The 22,047-nt window shown below is 40.8% G+C and overlaps 1 protein-coding gene across 1 annotated transcript in view; it reads right to left on the minus strand.

Moving 5' to 3' along the window:
- shank1 (SH3 and multiple ankyrin repeat domains 1) overlaps positions 1–22,047 on the minus strand; it is a 99,165-nt gene that overhangs the window by 67,592 nt on the left and 9,526 nt on the right. The window contains exon 2 of the mRNA XM_033644369.2: positions 3,866–4,435. Within this exon, the coding sequence (XP_033500260.2) occupies positions 3,866–4,384 (519 nt within the window). The 5' untranslated portion in view covers positions 4,385–4,435. The remainder of the gene's footprint in view (positions 1–3,865; positions 4,436–22,047) is intronic.

A 22,047-nucleotide genomic window follows, 5' to 3' on the forward strand; every position in this document is an offset into this window, starting at 1 on the left:
TTACAGTTACCCATATTTAAGGGCTGGCTGCTTTAAGTGACAGGCAGGTTGTTAATAGTGTCCTCAGCTTCTCAGTCAGATCCATCTCTCATTCTTCCACAGTGCCAGCCTCTCGCCCAAATATGGTTAGGCAACATCCGAAATGTCAACTTGAGGCTTCAAAGCAGGAGTCCACAAATCCAATGGGTGACAATGGGTCACTGTAGCTACGTCCATAATTTTCACAGTCTGGACACTTTTTTGCGCTCCTTCCCCCAGATTTTGCTCGCTCCCTGTATGTTTAGATGAGGTGTCACACCATCATGAGACAAGCCTTTTGTCCAGAAAGTAGATGCACACTTCCTCCCCTCTCTTTCGCCACAATTTGAGTGCCATGTGGTTCCACTATATACTGTATAAGGTGGACATCTGTACAGCCAATACCTCCAACACTTGGCAACTCACAAGAGAACCAGATTGATTGAAAGCACTACACGCAAGAGGAAAAAATATTTATTTTTGATTTGGGGGTGAACTGTCCCTTTAAGTCAACTGAAAATGTCAGTATGAATCAGAAACCAAACCCTTTCTGTACTCGCTATTTCTATTTCTATGTACTTCAATCTCATTCCACCTTTATTTATGTCTGTCTTCTTCACTTTATCTATCTGGATCTATCTCTATCTAACTCTGTCTTCTTTGATCCACCTTTCTCTCCTTTCACCTGACTTTCTACATTGATCTACTTTGATCTGCTTCTATCTGTGTCTACCTCCATTTACCTTTATCTCTATCCTCTTCGTAGTGCTTTTATCTACTCTGTCTCCACCTCTTTCTGCCTCTACTTCCAAAGATCCAAGTCCATCTGGCACATCTACCTCTATTTATCTCTATGTGTTTTTACGTGACTGTCGAGCAGTTTCGGAGGTTTTGACCCCAAGCTTGAGTGAACATTCTCCTCCCAAGCAATCCCATTTATCCATCTTTTTACAATTAAACTTTGATGCCGATTTGTTAGAATAAATAGGGAGTAGTAAATTATTTATGGTTGGATTTAAAAACACTGAATCAAGCATGCTCGTGTATCCCCACACACACACACACACACACACTGCTGAAAACACCCATGCACAGATCAATAATAAATCACAAGGCAGCAAGAGGGAGGAAGAAACGTTGAGCGAGGCATTTATAGTGCGCTGGGATGGTAAATATAAAATATGGACACACGTACACACAGGCACTCTGAAATACATTTATTTAATTTGCAGTTTCATTCTTGCTGATGATTTATAAAGCCGACACATCACAGGAGCCTCAGTCGCCTAATAGAAAGGAGAAAAGAGGACAGACCGCTAATGTCTAAGGGAAACGAACGGCCTTCTGTTTGTCGAACACAAAGGCAGTCTGGTTCAGCTTTAATCTGGCAGTGAGCAAAGATGCACACCCTTATCTTCGTCTGTTTTTTTTTTCACTTCAGCACAAAAATACACACTTGGATGCAGCCTCAGTCCCTTGCATCCTCTGCTCTTCATAATTCAATTATCAGTACAATTGAGTTACTACTGATGATTCACTTTAACAGATCACTCATCAGAAAAATGCAGAGGGAAGAAAAAAAAAAGACAGAAGAAATGCCGGTGTCTAGCAACGGTCTAATTTTTCAAGGGTGGGAGAATGACGTACTGTACATGGAGGCAGCTACATCTTCAGCCCGTGAAGCCTATTTAGACACATCTCTGATGGAAGCTTTCGCACCGATGTGATGTAAGACTGCATCTGGGAAATGGAAAGCGATGGTGGATCGGTCTATCATGATTCTGGACAGCCCTCTTAAAACCAGTCACACCGAAAAGGTCTTTTCACGGCATGCTTTATCGCACCATTTAGAAGCTCTTTGGCGACATTAAGCCACAGGCAGCACTTCCCCCCCGTTACCCTCCTCTCCTCACTTCAACTTCTCTCTCTTTGACTCTCTCTGAATCCTTTCTGGCTTCTAGTGTTTTTAAAATCAAATTCATGCCCACATATTCTCATCGTGATTGCTCTTGTATGCAATTTGCTCTGACTCTCTCTCTCTTTTTCTCTCCAGAGCTGGGTCACCTTGAAAGTCTCTCTCACCCTCTCAGATCAGTCACTTTGCTGACGAGTATTTGCACTTCTCTCAGTTTTCTGCCTGTGATGCAGAGAGAGAGAGAGAGAGAGAGAGAGAGAGAGAGAGAGAGAGAGAGAGAGAGAGAGAAAGAGAGAGGAAATCTAATCGATATAATACGCCCAATCCTTGGAGACATGCAGTGTTTCTGGAGCAATGTACATTGCAGGTTTTAACTGAGCTGACCACACACACTGTTATACTGCATGATGTCAGTATGGAGGCATAAACACCCACTCCTTTTGAAAGACAGGAGGCAGCAGCTCAGTCCGTGGAGACTTGGCTTGAGAACTGGAGGGTCGTCGGTTCAAGTCCCCACACGAACCAAGTATGTAGACTGGCAGCTGGAGAGGTGCCAGTTTGCCTCCTGGGCACCACCAAGGTACCCGTGAACCCCCCAGACAGGGGGACCGTGTTATGGCTGACCCTGTGCTACTCCACCAAAACTGTAATTGCATATGTGTGTTGTGTGTAAAAGAGGGGTATGTGAAAGAGTCACATTTCAGCTGCCTTGTGTGGATAAACAAATAAAGAACATAAAATTAAAGTGGCATGAATGCAAAATGCTTAAAGGTTCTGTATACAACACTCAGAGCAGTAATGGCAGCAAATAACTATTTGCAATGTAAAGATAAAGAAGAGTAATGGTGTCCTGAGCAGAAAATGAAGTCACAGTCCTTTGTGTATGTTGTAATCTGAACTTCTCTGCTGTGTGTTACAGTATAGAATCTGGCTGTGCATGCATGGGAGTCCTTGTGTGTGTGTGTGTGTGTGTATCCCCCAGCTAGCTTATCACTGCAACTCTATCACTGCACTCATACAGTGGTTAGCGGCAGCGATGAAGCGTATCACCCACCCTCTGGTTACCTCCAGGTTAACACAGTTAGCTCTGTCAGCACTGTTACTGTTGTTAGCACCATTAGTTGCTAGCTGCCAGCTCAATTACATCCACGTTGAAAACTATAAGTGGACGATTCACGGCTCAGATTCTGAATTACAGATAGAGAAAATTAGCTGTTCCTTCAGTTTTTCTGGCAGATTTTGACCAATACCTTTTACTCTGTAACAAGAAATCCTTCAACTCATCCATTTTTTGAGTCACAAAAATGATGTCAAACAAAGGGTCTTGATTAGGGGTGCCTGAGCACTTCAGGCATGTTTTAACACAATGCATGTTGACATACTTTTATTTGCTTTCTTCCAAGAGTTGGTTGAGAATATAGACACCATTCTCATGTTTATGCAGTAAAAATGAAGCTACAGCCAACAGACAGGTAACGTAGCTCAGCACAAAGACTGGAGACAGGGGGAATACCCCCCACGTCCTCCCAATAGTCTTCTCATCTCACTCTCTGCCAGAAAGCGAATTCACAAAATGTCAAACTATGACACTGTCTTCAAAGACAACACCAACTGATGCAAGCTGTGATGCATATGTTGTGTTTTGAAATGCAACAAAAACTAGACAGATATTTGTTGAAAATGACCTACTTAGGAGCGTATACAGGTATGTGTACACTTATGTGAAATACAAAGATGTTTCATTCTTTAGATGGTGAAACTGGTAATCAAAACTGGTTTAAGTGATCATGATTGTGTTAAGAAAAGATGGTGTTAAAACTAATGGGAGAAGAGCAGGTTGGGATTAATGCTGTTTATGTCTGTGAACTTATCAGAAATGACTGCCATAATGCTGGCAGATTTTGTGGGTGTGTGTGCAATGACAGCACTGACCGTTTGCTTTATGTCTGGGATGCCGATGCGAAACACCATCATGGCAATGTGGGCGTCCTCAGATGGCACGGAGCCGGTGCTGCGCTCCTTCAGCCTCCTCTGCTGCTGCTGCTGCTGCTGCTGTTGTATGTGATTGGCTGGCTGTTGGTGCGTGGGTCCAGGATTGGACGAATAGGGGTTTGTGGTGTGTCCAGGGTTCCCTGACCGGATCTGTCTGTCCCCGGCGGTTCGTCCAGCCAGTTTACCTGACTGCCTGTGTCCCTCACCCCTGCCCCCTCGTGATAGGCCTCCTCGCCTGACCTCCTCCACCATCTCCTCCTCATCGTCTTCCTCTTCCCCCTCCAGCTCGCCGTTCTCCTCCTCCTCCTGGTCCTCATCACGCTCATCTTCTTCCATTTCCTCCTCTTCCTCTTCTTCTTCCTCTTCCTCGTCCTCTGCCCCTGGATACAGATGTCGATTGTTTCCCAGCATCCTTTGTTGCTCCTCGTCGCTGGACAGGGGGCTGAACGGCATCGTCATGGCGACAGAGAGGGCGGCACCTGTGGCAACACCATCATTCCCAGAGAGACACTGCAACGTGGGGAGGAGAGAGAAGACTTGATCAGAGCAGAGACAGAAAAACTACAGCAGAAGTTTGTAAGCAGAATGTTTCTTCCCTGGCTGCAGGTCTCCATACAAACTCTGGTCTCTATGGGAACAGACTGCTGCAGTTACAGATATGCAGTGCTTCTAACCCTTACCACATGATGACATACCAGACACACCTCATGTATAAATGAACCCACTGGTGCCGTTAATTTTCAGCTTCCAGACTCTCACCATAAATTCTGACATCCTGCCCGTGCTGCTAGATTCAGGATTTGCCTGCAGATGACGGATCCTTCAGGAGCTCTCTGTGTCTGACGCCTGAAACATATCAGTATTTCACTCTGAGCGATAGAACTATGGTGGGTATTATTTCACTATCTTGGAATATGCCTCTATGGAGAGTACTCCTATGACATGTACTAGTTTAGAGGGCACTACGAAAAAGAAAAGTATGTACAGTAGCAATATCTACAAGTAGGCCTATAAAGAGAAGCATAATTGAGGTTCTAGTGCCATCATTACCTTGAGAATAAAATATTAGAAAAAGAAATTATTCCTCTGCAAATATGAAAGACATCCGAGAAACTGTTGATACCGTCTATTCATATGATCACAATTTTAAAGTACCCAGAGGATGAATCAATTTGTTTTGGTGACCTTCTGATCTTTCGTGTAGCACAACCGTAAGACAAAACTGACCCTAAGGCCAAAATATGTGGGACATGGATGTGGCGCAATACATCTGCCACAGCAGAGTGTGTCCCATTTTCATCAACTAAAGCTGAAGAACAATTCTTCTTCATCTTTAAGCAGCTGGACTAATTTTTCTTCTCTGCGTGTGGCCCCGCGGCCCTCCAACAAGTAAAAACTTGTGTAAAAAACAAGTACAATCTGTTTTAAAAGGATTACAATAACTATCTCATTGTACCAGAGGCAATGCAAAGCAGCAGCGCAACCTTATGTTTGTTTTTACATTTCAAATGAAAATAAGTCAATCAAATAAATTAATCTTTTTAGTCAAAATGATCCAGGAACAGTAAATATAGCCTACACTTCCAAAATCTGCATAACCAACTGGATAATCACTTGGCAAAACTCAACATGCACACGGTGAAGCTGAGGAAACCACACGCTACAAAGACGGAGTCAGTGTAGCAGGTAAAAAATCCCACACTGCCTTTGTGATGTGTCATGTCCATGCTCCATGTATTTTAGTTGTTACTTTTACACAAAGAATATTAAAAGGTTTTCATGACCTTCAATGAGTGCATCTTAAAATTTACTCTCTCCATTTCGGACACATGGAGAGCCAAAAATACCAACTTCACGACATAATCTTATGATGACATGAACAGAGGTTGATTTTAATTCAATTCAGAATTTAATTTTAACACAACTTTTCTTCTAGTACTCTGGTCAGGACAAACCTAACCTCACTACTGGGAAAGCTCTGAAAAAATTAAAAAACAAGCTGTGGTTTCTTTGTTATTTCCAGCATGTTGTATTGTTTATTTTGCACTGTCAGTTGTAATTGACAAAGATGTCAGACCTGTCTCATTAGACTGAAGCTGCTGAGACCAATCACCATCCTTGAACAATTGAAATTCCCGAAACAGCATTCCTCAGACCAAAACTACTTACTTATTCAGTTCATTTTCGCTGTGTGAAAAAACAATCACATCATCCTCAACAAACGAATATACTGGACTGACTCTACACAGCAGACTATTCGTCACCACACATCTCCTATAGAGACACTCATAATGGCCAACAGCTCTTCATGTGATAAACCATACACTCTCTTGCTCTTGCCATTGCCCCTGAGAGAGCCGAGAAGCCACTTCAGAGCATCAGTGATGCAGCGCTGTACTCGAGTACAAGCTGAGCAAGATAACAGATCTGTCCCTGGTGGCTCCTGGTTGGCTCTGCGAGCTGTTTCAGGATTTTCAGCACCACTACATTCTGGACAGCTCCATACAGAACCAAACAGCAGAATAACAAACGGTGAGAGAGACAGCTCTCAAATTCACACCAAAGGACTGAGCAATGAGCAGAAAAGCTGTAGAAACACCATTTAAACATCTGATGTTAAAGTTAAAAAAAAATCTACTCTAGTACATTCAAGACAAAAATGTTAGGTTATACTTTGTACATTTATTTGATGGGTAGTTACTTTACAGATCCAGATTTGTACATACAAACATTTAATCAGTGATTGCACCAGTAATCTGAACACTATACAAAAAATGTGCAAAACCAAATTTTAAATTATGCATCTCATCTAAAAGCACACTGGGGGAAGAAAAATCAGTATCGAGTTGCTGTTTGTTTTCATTTTACTTCAAATGAATATCAACTACAGAATAATGAGGCGACTGAGTGTGTGTGTGAGATAAGGCAGCTGAAAGACACGGAGGAATCAGAGCCATGTTGTGAAGGGGGAAAAAAAGTGTCAGATACATAATGTCAAGACTTCCCTCATGGGACACTGAGATAAAAGTATCAGCTGTCCAGTTTGACAAGAAACAGGAAAAAAATGAGGAAGTGCCACAAGAGCATGAAACATAAAAGGGAAGGATGGACAACAGCATGTGGCAAAGAAAATTTCTTTCATGTCAATTAGGCTGGTATTAAAGAAGTATTTCAGTGCTGGGAAGAAGGTCTCTTTATAAACTCGGCTGTCTGTGAAGTAGAAATACTTTTGAAACTGGTGCTTTATAACCAAAGAAAACCAAAAAAGGGCTGTGGCATTTGCTTTCGCTCAAGATGTGGAAAACCAACAACTACCAGAATGCACTGCACCACACCAGACCAATAAAGGCGCCCCGTGATAGATGAGATAATGCGAGCTTTTCCATGTTTCCACAAGAAACAAAATGGCAGCTGGCTGGTAACCCAGTGACAGAATCTTGGTTTATATTTGATCAGCACTGCCTAGTTTTACAGTTTGATCAGAGTTTTGTCTGAATTTGAGAGCGAAAGAAAGAAAGGCAGTTGTTTCTCTCGATCTGTTTCTATACCCTTTGTGCCTGTGTTGGCCGGCATCCAAAAATGTGGAAGTACAATCTGTAGTTTGAGCAACAGCCCTACAGCTAAAGAAAATTATTCAAGCTGAGAGATGAGCAGGGAGATCTAGGTGCTGGTAAGATGGAGGGAAATTTACCTTACGTGGTTTACGTGGTACACTACCCAGATTGTTATAATAAAAGCTGGATGAAAATCTGCAAAGTATCCATTTAAGTCTTAAAATACTTGAGAAATAAAAGAATGGCAGGAAGAGGCTTTCTTTAAATGTAACTTTTCTTAAATTAAGTGTCATTTATTTGATGCCAGTGAAGCTACTGTGTGCCATTTGGATGCTATAGCTAAAATAAATGAAACTGCTTTACAGAAATTTTGAATCAATGCCACAATCTTTCACTCTGTACAACAAAACCCCAAATTTAAGTCAGATTGTGAGGCTAAACGGCTTGTTAAACTTGACTGTTTTTCTGTTTGGAGAATATATATGTCAGTCTGGTCTCTCTTTCAATTTCTCCTCACTTTTCACACAAACAAACACACTGAGTGCAGGACTGATTGTGACAAATACTGACTCTCTGGCGACGTTTCAGCCTCCAACTTTTGAAAGCCTATTAGCAAGCAAACTTCTGTTCACAGTCACGAAGAAAGACGGAGATGGCAGACGAGTTTGCAGCAAACTGTAGAAGTTTAACAGACACAACATCCAGATTGTGTCATCCAACCAAGACAACTAAGGACAAACAATGAATTGTTCTAATACTTTGCATCTTATTATTGATGCATTAAACTGTAAGTGATAATTTAAATATTACAGTTACCACTGCACATGCACTCTTGGACTGTTAAATCCACATCAGTGTTTCATTTTCTCATTTTTTGTATGTAAAACTGTATGTCTAGTAGTGCATAGTAACTACCACCAATAAGATAAATGTAGTAGATCAAATTGTACAGTATGTCAAAGTTGCACAAAATGGACGCAGCCAACCTATAAATGCAAAATGTACTTTATGGTATTTGAGCAAATATAAATTTAGGTATGAACTGGGCTTTTGTTATAAAGTTGTAGTGTTATAAAGTCAAGGTGGAGCTTGATAAATTGCATTTTTAAAGCTTTGGAAAAGGTTAAAACGCCTCCCTTAAATATAAATTAAAATCAATGAGGCCTTTCATGCAATGCTGTTTTTGACAATTTAAAGGAGTGCTGGAGAAACGGAAGAAAAATGACAATATTAAAGCAAGTGTTGAGACTAAATAGAGAGAGAGAATAGATGACAGGGGAGGAGAGGAGGGATGGAAACCAAATTGTTGGAGAGGATTGATGAATAAAAGACACAAGGGCACAGAAACAAAGACGGAGGGAGAGGGAGAAAGTTGCAGCGTTGGTACAGTCTTGTCAGAAAGCTGACCAACCAGGGAGGGATACCTAAAGCAGATATGATAATAAATGGAAGTGAGCAATCCATAATTTTGCATAGTGCTGAGTAATCAAAGATAGGGGAAACTAGAAAGGAAGGAGAGGGAAGAGGACAAAGGGGGGAGCAGTCAGGTAAGAGGGTGTGATTAGAGAGAGAAAAGACAACAGTAAAAGAGATAAAGAAGAGGAGAAAAAAGGGGAGAGAATAAAGATATGAGGGGTTTAAAAAAGTGGAGTGGGAGCACATTGTATTGAAAACTAAAAGCTCAATGCTAACACATCTTAGTTGGGTGTGTTACATGGTATTATAATCAGGTGCTAACTAGGTTCTTATGTACAAGGAATTCATTTTAATGTTTTGGTGCATAGACATGAAACATAAATATAGAATAGAAAACAAATGCAATCTAAAAAAATAAGTACAATGTAAGTGTTGAGAGTGAAATAGCTAAGCAGGAATTTGTAAAAAATATATTCTAGGGGATGTGCAAAGGTTCACCTCAGGGTCCTGGAAGCATTCAGGTCCTGTAGGGATGCCAGAGCAAATGATACGTTGCAATCTGCCCTAGTCCTTGGCAGTGGCAGCACCGTACCAGATGGTGATGGAGGAGGTGAGGATAGACTCAATAATGGCAGTGTAGAAGTACACCATTATTGTCTCTGGCAGGTGGAACTTATTCAGCTGCAGCAGGAAGTACATCCTCTTGCTGTGCTCTCTATCATTTCATTTGTGTTAATTGCTGATTGGCAGTAATCACAAATTACACCTGAAGCTGATGGGAATGTCATTATTTGCAGATCATGAACCAAATGTATGGACAAATGGCCTGATGCTGGCACTAGAGGAAAGGTTAAGGGATCACCACCACTATGAAATCATGGTCATGAATGTGTGCAGTTTCATGGCAATACATCCAATAGCTGTTGAGACATTTTGCTCAAGAAGATGACCAAAGTCAGTGGGATTTGTCCTCCAAGGACCTTGAACGTCTGTACAAAGTTTCATGTCAATCCATCCAATAGTTGTAAAGATATTTCAGTTGGGACCAAAGTGATGAACGACTAAACGACAGAGCAACATTGCTCTCCACAGAGCCATGCCTCCAGCATGGCTAAAAATATGAGGGGTTTAGCTGAGGGGAATGAGGAACACATCGCAAAGGAAGAGGTGCCAGAGAGACAAGAAATGACACGCATGGATGAAGGAGGGTGAGTGATAGCAACTGAGAGAGCGGAGAGGGAGTATAGAAAGGAACAAAAAAACAGCAGAGATACTGTGATGGAACAAGGAAACAAAAGCACACTGAAGGAGAACAACGTGAATAGGAGTTGAATGTGAGAGGTGGCTGTGAAATCAGAGGTGTGAACAGGGCTGGTTGGTGAAGAGCAGAAGGCAGAAAGGATGAAGGTGGGGTCATACCATGACAACAATGCCAACATTTTTTGATTGAAGTTGCCAAAAGCCAGAACTAGAATCCACATTCACTGTATTTAGATTTGGCCTTTATCCACATTTTCATGCCAAAAAAAATCGAAAGGAGTCCCTCTTTTTTGTAGCAAAGGCTCTGAAACAGCAAATAGACCCACTGAAAGCCATAATGAAATTTGTTTTACAACGAGGAGTTCCTTAAAGTAGGCAGAAGTAGATTTCATTGCAGGTTTTATAGACTGACACCTTGAAGCTGTTGAGTAAAATCCACCCACACCACATAGCAATCATCTGCCTTCTGAAAGTGGCTGGTGTGACAGACCTGTTTGTCATGCATTCTTGGTTATCTTTTCTTTTTTTTTTCAAGGCTGATTTTAGCTTGATATTTACTGATCCTCAAGGATGGAGAGGAGAAAATGAATGTGGAGTTAAAAGGCTGAATCCAAACTTTTGAGAGAATCACTCATCGTCAATTAAGCTTGAACAGGTCAGGACAGAGGGAAAATTATGTGAGAGAAAAAGTGATAATCAGTTCCCAAGAGAAAAGTCATGACTCACACATAAAAGACCTTCATAATGAAAGCTCTGCGCGTGTGAGCTTATGTGTGTCTATCTGAGTGAAGATGAAGAGGGCGACGGAGCGATTAGATATTGCCTAATGCCAACAAGTGATAATAATCTCCTCCGCTTCATATCTCACTGTCATAAATCTTTATCTCTCGTTCATTCTCTATCGTTCTCCTTGGAGAGCTGTTTCAGTTTCAGGTCATGTCATTAACACTTTCAGTCAGCTCGGTAGCTTAAAACTATATTAACCTAGCTATCCCTCACCTTGTCGAAGATGTTGGCTCCACAAGGAAAGTAAGAACACCCTGTATGAACAGCTGGCTAATTCAATCTATTTTCAAATTATAAATGTTCCAGATGCACAAAGAAAAGTGTACCAGATACGCTTTACACAATATTAAAGGGATACTCACATTGTAACTTGTTGTTAATATGTCATATTTTGCACATAATTTTGTGATGGTTGTTTTGGTATAGCCAGTTCTCCTCAAGCTGCCCTGTTACCTTAAATATATCCCATACCTTAAAACCAAGTAAAAGACACAATTGGATATAGATTATACATTATTATACATCTCTCCTGTGCTAGGGCTGTATCTGACCCTTGAATTGTGCCAGACAAATAAGATTGATATTCAACTGTATGTTCCTTTTTTCCATATAGAGTTTGAACAGAGTTCAGCCGGATGTTTAGTGTGACAGTAAGGTTTACATGATATAGTAAACAAGTTAACTACGCTAACAACAGATTGTGAATGTGCAACAACAATTTTTGCCGAGACTAGATATCAAACAAACACTAGAGCCTGTATCATAATAAGCTGCTGAACTGTAAATTCACCACTTCTACGTAGAAATCAGAAGATAAGATTATTTCGGAGTCTTACTGAGCAAAGTTTCTCACCCTCCAGACAGCTGCCTCTGAGTCTGCAGCTGCCTGTACTGAAGAACAGCATGAAAGTGAGAAGCACTCACTCTGCAGCTACATATCTGGACCGAAATGTCCCCAGAAGTACACTGCATACTGACTGACAGAAAGAAAAAAATGCTCAACTTGAAGGAATCTTAGTCCCTCAGCTGAGAGGTCTCTGTTCCTGATTCATATCTGCCATTTTCAGGGGACAGCCCTATCATGTACATTATACAAGATACAAATGGCTACACTGTGCTTTCTTAATTTAAGGCACTGCGTACTTCATTCAGTGCACAGTCCAGCCCAAAAATGTACTGATTCAATAGAAACAGAGATAAACGTTTCAGGAAATGCATTTATCGACTTCCACGCCAAGACTTAGATAAGAAGACTGATATCACTCTAATGTTTGTCCAGTAAATATGAAACACTGCCCAATGTGCAACTTTCATAAGAATGAATGGAGTGCTATCTTGAAACATGATTTTGAGTTTTTCTTAATTCATCCATGGTGGAAACAGTTGGCCTGGCTCCATCTAACATAACATAATCCATCTAAGAGAACCTCTAAAGCTCACTAACCAAAATGTTATATGTTTTTTGTTTAATCAATGCGAAAAGCAAAGTGCAAATATAAAAGGTTGGGGTTTTTACAAGGTGTTGGACTCTTCCTTGCCCGAGAGCAGTGACTTCCTGGAGTCTTGTCATTTACAGTTTTCTTTTAATAATCTATCAGTTCTGCTGTTGTTTTCAAGTGTACTGAGACACTTTCATGTGGTTATGCACTTGAAATTAACCTTGACTTGAATTTTGGTACTGATCGGCAGATTTTGTTACCTCTAGACAGAGCCAGGCTAACTGTTCCCCTGTTTTCAGTCTTTGTGCTAGGCTAAGCTAACCGGCTACTGGCATAAACTGTACTTACTGCACAGATACATTACAAGAGATGTATTGATCATATTGTTCTTCTCACCTAACTCTTGTCAAGAAACTAAATGCTTATTTCTTAATTATGTTGCATCCTGCTGCTACAAATTAAAAACACAGGACATCAACATTGCTGGGTGCACATTGCCAAAAAGCCAGCTAAGTTGCCAGAATAAAATGTCATATCAAGATCCCTAAAGCAGCATAGTTCTGATTACATGCATATCAGCTGACTCGCATCAGGACAAGGAGGGGATGATACCTAGGTAGCTAGGAGATAGCAAGACAGTGAGATAAATAATAGAAGCGGGTGTTTTTTAACAAAAGCTTGGGACATTTCCAGCCATTTTTGTAACAACCAAACCAAGTATTTTAAGCTAAAACATGATCTTTTCCTCACTCTGTTGGTGGTATTGGTGCCTAAACCTGACGACATTAACCACAGCAGTGTCACAACATAAAACTGAAAATTAAAATGTAACATATCCACTACATATGAAATGTACAAATGTGCCATATTTGTGGTTTGCAGATATGTACAATGCCATCATTTATTTTGCCATTTGGGTAGGAAAAGTCCCTTGAATGCCTTGAAATCAGTTATTACTAAACATAAGTTTGTTGGGCAGAAAGGAGACAGGGAGGTAGAGGGGATCGTCCACTAATCGTGGGATTGGCGGTTCGATCACAGGCTGCTCTAGTCTGCATGGCGAAGTATCCTTGGGCGAGATACTGAACCCAAAATTGCGCCCGATGGCTCTTCCATCAGTGTGTGAGTGTGTGTAACTGGGTAGCAGGTGACACCTTGTATGGCAGCCTTGGCCACCAGTGTGTGAATGCGTAAATTTGACGTAGTGTTAAAGCACTTGGAGTGAGACTAGAAAGGTACAATACAAGTGCAGGTGCAGGTCCATATCCACTTTATCTGAAATCTAGTAATGTAACATATCCATTGTTTGCAGAAATCTACAATCTACAGTATTTATCTTGCCGATTAGATAGGAAAAGCACCTTAAATGTCATGAACTCGGTAATTGCTATACAAAAGTGTGTTTTGGGCAGAAAGGGGACGAGACAGATCTCCAGAGCTTAATAAGCATGCTAAGTTATACAGAGTAGGCAGTTAATGGGCATTAGGAGATGGAAAACTGTATTCATTTTACTAGCAGTGTTGTGTTTGATTGCGTGCCCCTGCCTTGGCACATTTGCTGTAAATTCACTTGTACACTCGCAAACATCTGACAGCTTTTATATTTATCTCTTCAGTCGGCAGTGTTGCTTTCAATGCTGTTTGTTGTTGAGTCTAAGATTTAAGACACAGCAGTGTGTTGTGCACCCACAGGCTATGTCATTCTTGCTTTTTATAATGTGTTGATATGCTGCTGTGTTGTGTATACAGTTAAGTTATTTCTGAATTTTAATCACTGACTAGAAGCCTTTTAGAGCATGTGAAACAGGGTTTTGGTCACTCACTGTAGCTCAGTTGGCTGTAAAAATCTATATATGACACACTAGTCAGGGATTTGTTTTATGTGTGTCCCTACAGACACCTCCAGCCCACCCATCAAATTCACCCTGGTAGTAACCCTGACCTAGAAAGAAAAGACACACCACCACTAGCCACGTTTTGGCTGTACTAAAATGTTTTAGGCTGTTGTAACATGCAGTGTGCATTGTTGTATTGTCATTTGGAGTGAATTGTGAACTCCAGTTGTGATTTACCCAGTATGCACTCAAGCTCAAATCAAGAAATGAAACAGGTGGCTAGCGGCCCAGGTGGTAACACGCTTGTCAAAAAAAGGAAATGTTAAGATATTCATGGATGGGGAACAAGTGAGATGAGCCATTTAACATCTGTTTTAAAAGACGCAACACTCACAGGAGAAAGTGGCATGTTTTGTTAATCTGTGTTTTGGCAAGGGAAAGGTGGATGTGATCTCTGTTTGTTAACTCAAGACACAGTTGCCAGGTGTAAATGTAATCCAGATAAATCCTGTTTCATACACACACCGCACTTGAACCTGCCATTAGTGGCAGAAGACGATGAGCAGAGGGAAATGGGGTTATGAGGCAGCATTTCCACTTCTACTTGAGGGGTTTTTATGTCACAGAAGTGAGAGGGAAAATTAGGTAACTTTGTTGGGTGACTTGCTAGAGTCTTGACCTGGTTTTACTAAGCTTCAATCCATCTATCTGTGTGATGCCATCAAAAGACTGATATCCCACCAGCACAGTGACATTTAACCTCCCTCCCTCTCTCTTTTTATCTCTCTCAAACACACATGTATCTTCATGTGCTCTCTCTCTCTCTCTCTCTCTCTCTCTCTCTTCCTCTCTCTATCTTCCTCTCTGGTTCACCCTCTCTTTTACAGTATGTAGGACATTGCGTGTATATAGATAGATATTTTCAGTGTCTTGGTCCCCAGGAAATTTCGCTGGGAAACTTCCAAAGAACAGATCGCCCCACTTTCCTGCCACTAAACTGGAACGGCCAATTTCCTTCCCTCCTTGTCTGACATCTACACACAAAATGGCACTCTGTTGCGCACAAATGGACACAAACCTCCTGTACAGCCTGTTGGCGCGCATGTGAGTGTGCAAGGACTCACAGCAATTCCCGATCAAGCTGTGCATACAGATGGATAAAGGCTAATAATGTGTGTAATCTTTGACCCTCAGGTCAACTGAGCACATATGTAATCATCCTCTAGCAGTAAGGCGTCCACATGGGAGCTTTAAGTCACAGAAAATGTCAATCTAAACTGCGAGGACCCAAGAGAGCCCGAGTGAAGCAGAATGAAGCCACGTGTTCTACACACATTCTGATGTAACCATCCCTTGTGCTATTAAACTAGGGTGAGCGCTGGTGGAGGAACCTGGTTTGAGTTTGAGAAGAGAGGGCGGGGTGTACGACAGCATCACTGGTGTTCTCATTATGGAAATTTTGTATAATTAGGCCCAGGAAAACTCTGAAAAGAAGACCTGCACATGTTGTGTCCCAAAATCACCCCTCTGTACACCCTACACTCACCCCTCTTAACATACAGTATCTACAGTCAGCATGCCAACATGAACACAAACAGCGATGCTAACAGCTCTGTGGATCTGTACTTAATACAGCAGTGATTTGAGCTAAATGCAGACATCTGCATGCTAAAATGCTCACAATGATAATGCTAATGCTAATATAATGTTACCATGCAACAGCAAGGATGAGGCCTTTGTACATGGGGTCGCCTACTCTATCCACTAAGCCACAGACGCCCCAACAAAATGAAATTTTGACCTGAAGATGGCACTAGAGATAATCTTAAGGGATCACCAAAATTATAACATTAAAGATTCATCATCTCAGAACCATGAATGTCCATGCGAGTGACAGATTTAAACTGCTGGTGGTGCTAAAAGAAACAAAAGCTATTAGAATTCATCATCTGGGCTCTGTGAATATCTGTACAAATTGTGATGGCAATCCATTCAGTCATATTTGAGATATTTCAATCTGGATTTAAGTGATGGACGGAACAACTTCTCTGGGACAATAAAGTTACTTCAACCCATGTTGTAATGGAAAGGAAGGCCAAAACACTCCAACTGCACACACTTACCAACACATTTGTGCTTACAAGAAATCAAAAAGCTTTCACACCGACAATAAGCCCAAAGACATCTATCCATTTCTGTCTCTCTGATTTTTGAGCATCAAAAGAAACGGTACTGTAGTACAGGAAGAGGATTTAGAGACATGTTGGGGAAAAGCAATGAAACAAACTCCCGGAGGCCTCCCTATATATAGACAACAGTGGATTATAGAGAAGATGTGAGTGGGCGGTATGATGCTACATAAAGACACAAGAAAAAAATGAGCGTGTGAGCACTTCCTAAGGGGCAAGAGTGACCTCATAGCCTATTTCCCAATGGTTCAAAATGGTGTTTACCTCAGGCTACCAAACATTTCCTCACAACAATGACTATTAAGGTATTTTCTGCTCAAAATAATGTTTCCCAGACTATTAAACTCAATCTAATAAATGTTAGCTGGAGGCAGGGCTAGTCAAATCTGGAAAAATTATAATCAGCACCAGCAATTTATAAAGATTTATCTTCCTCTCCTGCCTTTAAGCCTCTGGTCTCTCCCGCTTTTATGGACTGCATAGGTCACCTGCAATATTAATATGTATACAAATGTTACTACAAGGTTGCTACTGTCCTCTGAGCCAGAGGATAGCTCATTTGCTTACCTATTGATCACACAAAGGTTGGGCTGTTTACTAGGAGCTGTCAAACCGTGACAGCTGATGAATGTCAGACCCACACACAAAGTAACACCTGTCTGACTAAGCAGCAAGCAACAACAGTGGACAAAGCAATTTTATGTTACAATCATTTTTCTTACACTGATGGCTCGTCACAGATGGGCCACTTGCCCAGCGCCTGCTAATGTGTGTAATGTAATGTAATTTGTAACTCATTACCCTTTACTCTTTTCAAAAGTACTAACATTACTTTACTTATTAATCCCTGCCAACAGTACTTCGTTACATTATCGCTTTATTACTTTCCCGCTACACCCCATAAAATTGGTAGCCTAATTGCTTATCTCCCCAAAATTGAGATGTGTGCCTCTGTGTGAATGTCAGGGTAATAGCAGTTAAGTGTAGCTAAGGCTATTTAGCTTCTATTTCCTTGGGGGCTTTCTGTTTCCTGTGACTGGTACCTTCGCAAGGCCCTGCCTGAAAGATGGAGAGTCACTCATGGAGCAACATTTCATCTACAACATATCCATTTCTTTGTAGCTGCAGCTGTCCATGGTTAAAATCCAGTTGTGGTTGTTTAGCCAGTGTAGCGCTACAGCTAACCTCCGCAGCTGAGGAGGGCTCACCTTTGGTGAGGTGTATTTCCTGGAGCTTCACGTTGTTGTGTTGACGGTCCTAGTAGCCGACGTCAGACTGGAGGTTTGAGGACGTGTTTTTTGCAGTGGAAAACGTTTTAATCCGACTACCTGCAGCAACAGTGTTCTTGTCATCTTTCCTCCTGACAAAACCAAAGTAATGAGAGACAATTTCCAGCTGCTTAGCTAAGTGTTTCCAAACGGCTTACTGCTTGGTGATGTGTGTGCGTAGCATAACGTTTACAAAAATGAGTCCACTGATGTGACTGTTGTATTTCAAGTCAGTAGTGATGTGATAAAAAAAAAAGTAACGCTGTAACGAGTTGTTCGGTTTTTGAGTAATTGTAAAATTATCGCTGAAATTTCTACAGTAATTAGTTACACTACTCGTTAATGTAATGTAATTACTGCGACCGCAGAAGTCTCCTCCTCACCAAAACAAAAGGACCTGCAATTCAAACCAGTAAAAACACAGAAAAAGCAGTTCAACATTAAAAAAAATCTGTTTTTCCAATTTTAGCAAAGGGACTGGTAATTACAGTGGCCGGCATGAAAACAAAAATGGCCCTATCTACAGCCAGTTTTTAGTTGGTACTACTGGGCTACTGTAGAAACATGGCGGTGCAACGTGGTAATCTCTGTAGATATGGACCCACCCCCTGAGTAAACGACTCATTCTAAGGTAAAGAAAACACAATGATTCCTATTTTCAGGTGATTATACACTGAAGAAAACTTTTTGAGCTGTAGACCTTTCATACAGCCGTTCTTTTCTTACTTCTGTCAACATAATCCTTCAATCCAAATTTTATCAAGTTCCCTCCTTGATAGCTGCTTCTTGCCTTGACCTCTGCTAGTCTGCTGTGTCCTAGTTACGTTGCCAGGTATGCGAGCATTGCAATAGAAATCATCCAGTTATGTTTCAAAAGCTAAAGGTAACTTCCCATTATTTAGAAAAATGAAAATATTTGATTTTGTTTTTAAAGTGAAGAGTCAGCTTTCTCAAGTCCAAGTCAAGTCTTAAGACATGACCATCAAGCAAGGCCATAGTCATGGAGTCAACACTGAATCGACCAAATCTGCCAGGGGTCCTCATTCCCCCAGAAAAATTGTCAAAATTTGAAAACTTATTTCCTACTGTCTTATATTATTTATCATAAACAAGTGTGATAAAATAATACATGAAAGCTACTGTCTACATAAATTACATATGCAGTGTAACATAGATGATTGACACTTAACTCAGACTTCATGTGTGCTATCTGACAAATGTAATATAATACAGACATAAACATAAGTTGAATATGCTGGTGAGCCACTCTCTGCTGGAGTACGGCAGTGCCACTTTGACAAACCTCATGCAGAACTGCAGCACACTGTAATATTAAAACCAGTACTAATAATAAAGGCATTTTGTTAAGCTTATTTACAATTATATTTGCCAATGGTTAATATGTAAAATAGCTATTTTTAATTTGTATTTTTTTACTAATATATTAAGAGCATATTTCAATATTGGGGAGAATGTGTGCCCCCCAGTATATATTATAATTACTGCCTTGATACCAAGTAAAAGTCAAGGCTTTTATAAATGTTAGTCAAGCAGGTCTCAAGTCATGAAATTTGCAGCTTGAGGCTGACGTCATGTGGCTTCAGTCCCACACAGCTAATATAATTGTGTATCAGTCTGTGCAAGCGGCATGCATGTATGAAAGTATCACAGGTTGTAACTTGCACACAATGGCTAGAAATCCAAAGTAATGTTAGCCACAAATCTTCGCATTCATTCCTCTCTTGCACACAGATGATATATTAGCATATTATATTATATAAGCAATTAATGGCTTGCCCTGTAAAATGTCTGAAAATAGTGAAAAATGCTCATCTCAGTTTCTGTCAGCCCAAGGTCACAGATTCAAATGTCTTGCTGAGTGTGACCAGCAGTCCAACACCAAAATACATTTAATTAACTTTCACATGAAAGAGAGAAAGGCAGCAAATTCTCACAAATGAGAAGCTGAAACTGGGGAATATTTCTTGGTTTTGCTTTAAAAAGGGGATTGAAATAGTTGTTGATTATTTTTCTGTCAAGTGTCTACTTGATTAACAGACTAATTGTCTTGTACAAGCATAAACAGTATTTCCCTGCGTGCATGAGAGAGGCAACAGAGTTTGTTAAAGCTTCTCTATTCTCCACAGAAGAGATGAAGACAGTCAATCAGCTGGGGATCCAGAGAGCCGAGATCACATTCAAATAGCCTGCTAATTAATCAACTTTATTCGTCATCGCCACTAAATCTCTGTGGGACTGCTCAGATTCTTTACTTGTTTTCTGCAAGCAGCTACATATGCTGCGTATTTCAGAGAGCTGAGTAATATCCTAAATCACACGGACTCATCGCTCGTCTGGCTGAGGAGCTGAAGTGGTGGCTCGGCTCAGAGTGGCAGGACCCACTTGCTGCTTATCTAGGGCCGCACTGAGGGCCAAGTTGGGACTATTAGTTGGCAGCGCATGGGGCACTCATGAATAAATAAGCCACAACGGGAGTAGCTGTAGGGGAGGAGACTGCCTGAACATACGAGGGGCTGTGAAATATTAAAGGTGGATGCTGTTTCATGGCTGCAGGCGCCAAATGGGAGCCTGACCATGTGGCAACCTCGAGGTCGTCCCTTTTTGTTTTCTACAGGCCAACAGGAAGCAAATCACCCATCCAACTTCACATGTCTCACTGGTTCACATTCACAAGAGCCTCTGTTTTGCTTCTTTCCTCAGAACAACGTCCTTTGAAGAGCTGTCAGAAAGAACCGACCGTCAGCAGAGCTGGCGCAATGCAAGTTTTGATCCTGACCCGCTGGGAGTTGACCGAAGCTGGAGTTGTGATGAGCATGCAGCTCTGACAAAAAAAAAAAAAAAAAGCCAATTTTTTTTATGTGACGGTTGGAATTAAACACCTCGAACCAGTAGACATGATGAGAGCCACGATTCACTCATACACTGTCTAACAAAATGAGGTGGAACGAGCAGAGGGCCAAAAGCAGGACAGAGCTGTCATGGTTTGAGAAAGCCTTGTTTGACCGAGTGAAGACAGTTTTTGAGCTCCCTGCAGTTCAGCAGCAGCTGAATCAGCACTTCTTCCAGCAGGATCTGTGGTTTCACGTTTCAAGGCTTTTGAATGGAAAATCTATTTCCTCAGACAGATACAGCATCCCAAATAGACACATCACTTAAACACTTCTTTCCCCCACTCTATACCTAGCAAATCTTGGGGATGGGAATCTTTTATACAGACTAAAGATATGCCAGTTAACAGTCAACACTGAGCTGACATTAAAACATCTATATTAACTCAAATTTGGCACGACTTAGCTGCTCATTTGTACTCACACAACAATCAGCTACAGAGTCAGAGATATCGACGGAAAGTAACTGAGTACATTTACTCAAGTACTATATTTAATTAGGTTGAGGCGCTTGTGCTTTAGTAACGTATATCTATTTTTTGCTTCTTTATACTTTCAGAGGCAATTACATTGTACTTTTTTATTCCACTACAGCTGTAGTTGTTAGTTATTTTGCAGAAGATTTTTTTTATACTTTTCATAACAGATTGGTTTAAAGTATTCTAACTAGGATAGGATGTAAATTATATACAGGAATGTTCATGAGACTGGAGATTTTGCAGATTAAACTGATCAACAGTGTATCAGTGTATATAGAGTAGATCAATGCTCACTGATTAAAAGGCTACTTACACATTAATGCATCAGTAAAAATAATTACAACACCATCAAAAAAGCCATATTCTACAACCAAATAGTTCCTTTTAGAGGGGCTCTTACTTATGATACTTTAGGCACAGTTGACTAATAATAACTGTGTACCTCTACTTAAATACGTTTTTAAATGTAGGGCTTTAATTAGTATTTTTACATAGATGTATCTCTTTACTTAAGGGGTAACTTTTGTATTTTCAACCTGATCCTATTTTCCCATGTTTTAGTGTGTAAATGACTGATGGGAACAACAATTTTTGTAATTGGTCCAGTATTGAGTGAAAGGGCTGCAGTCAGCAGCTGCAAATAGGCAGCAATGTAGCCACTCAGGGCAATGGCACACTGTCAAATTACGTCCACTAAAAGTGCTTTTTTTTGCCATTGACAGGCTTGGATTGTCATTTTAAGTGTCTGAAAACATTATGGAAAGAATCAATGCAAAAATAGATCTTTTCGTTAAAGAGTAAGATCCTTTTGTTTAGTCAGATACAGCCCTGAAATCAACATCGCAAAACCTGCCAAACTCCATTTATTTTAGTGTGCGTAGAGCCAGCACATTTTCTCATCTAACTGGGTGAATTAAGGGTTTATTTCAACAAAACCAGAGCTGGTGATTGTTGGAACAGTGGAAAGATGAATAATTGTTGTCCCAT

This window comes from Epinephelus lanceolatus, chromosome 18, assembly GCF_041903045.1.
Source record: "Epinephelus lanceolatus isolate andai-2023 chromosome 18, ASM4190304v1, whole genome shotgun sequence".
Taxonomy (NCBI): Eukaryota; Metazoa; Chordata; class Actinopteri; order Perciformes; family Serranidae; genus Epinephelus; species Epinephelus lanceolatus.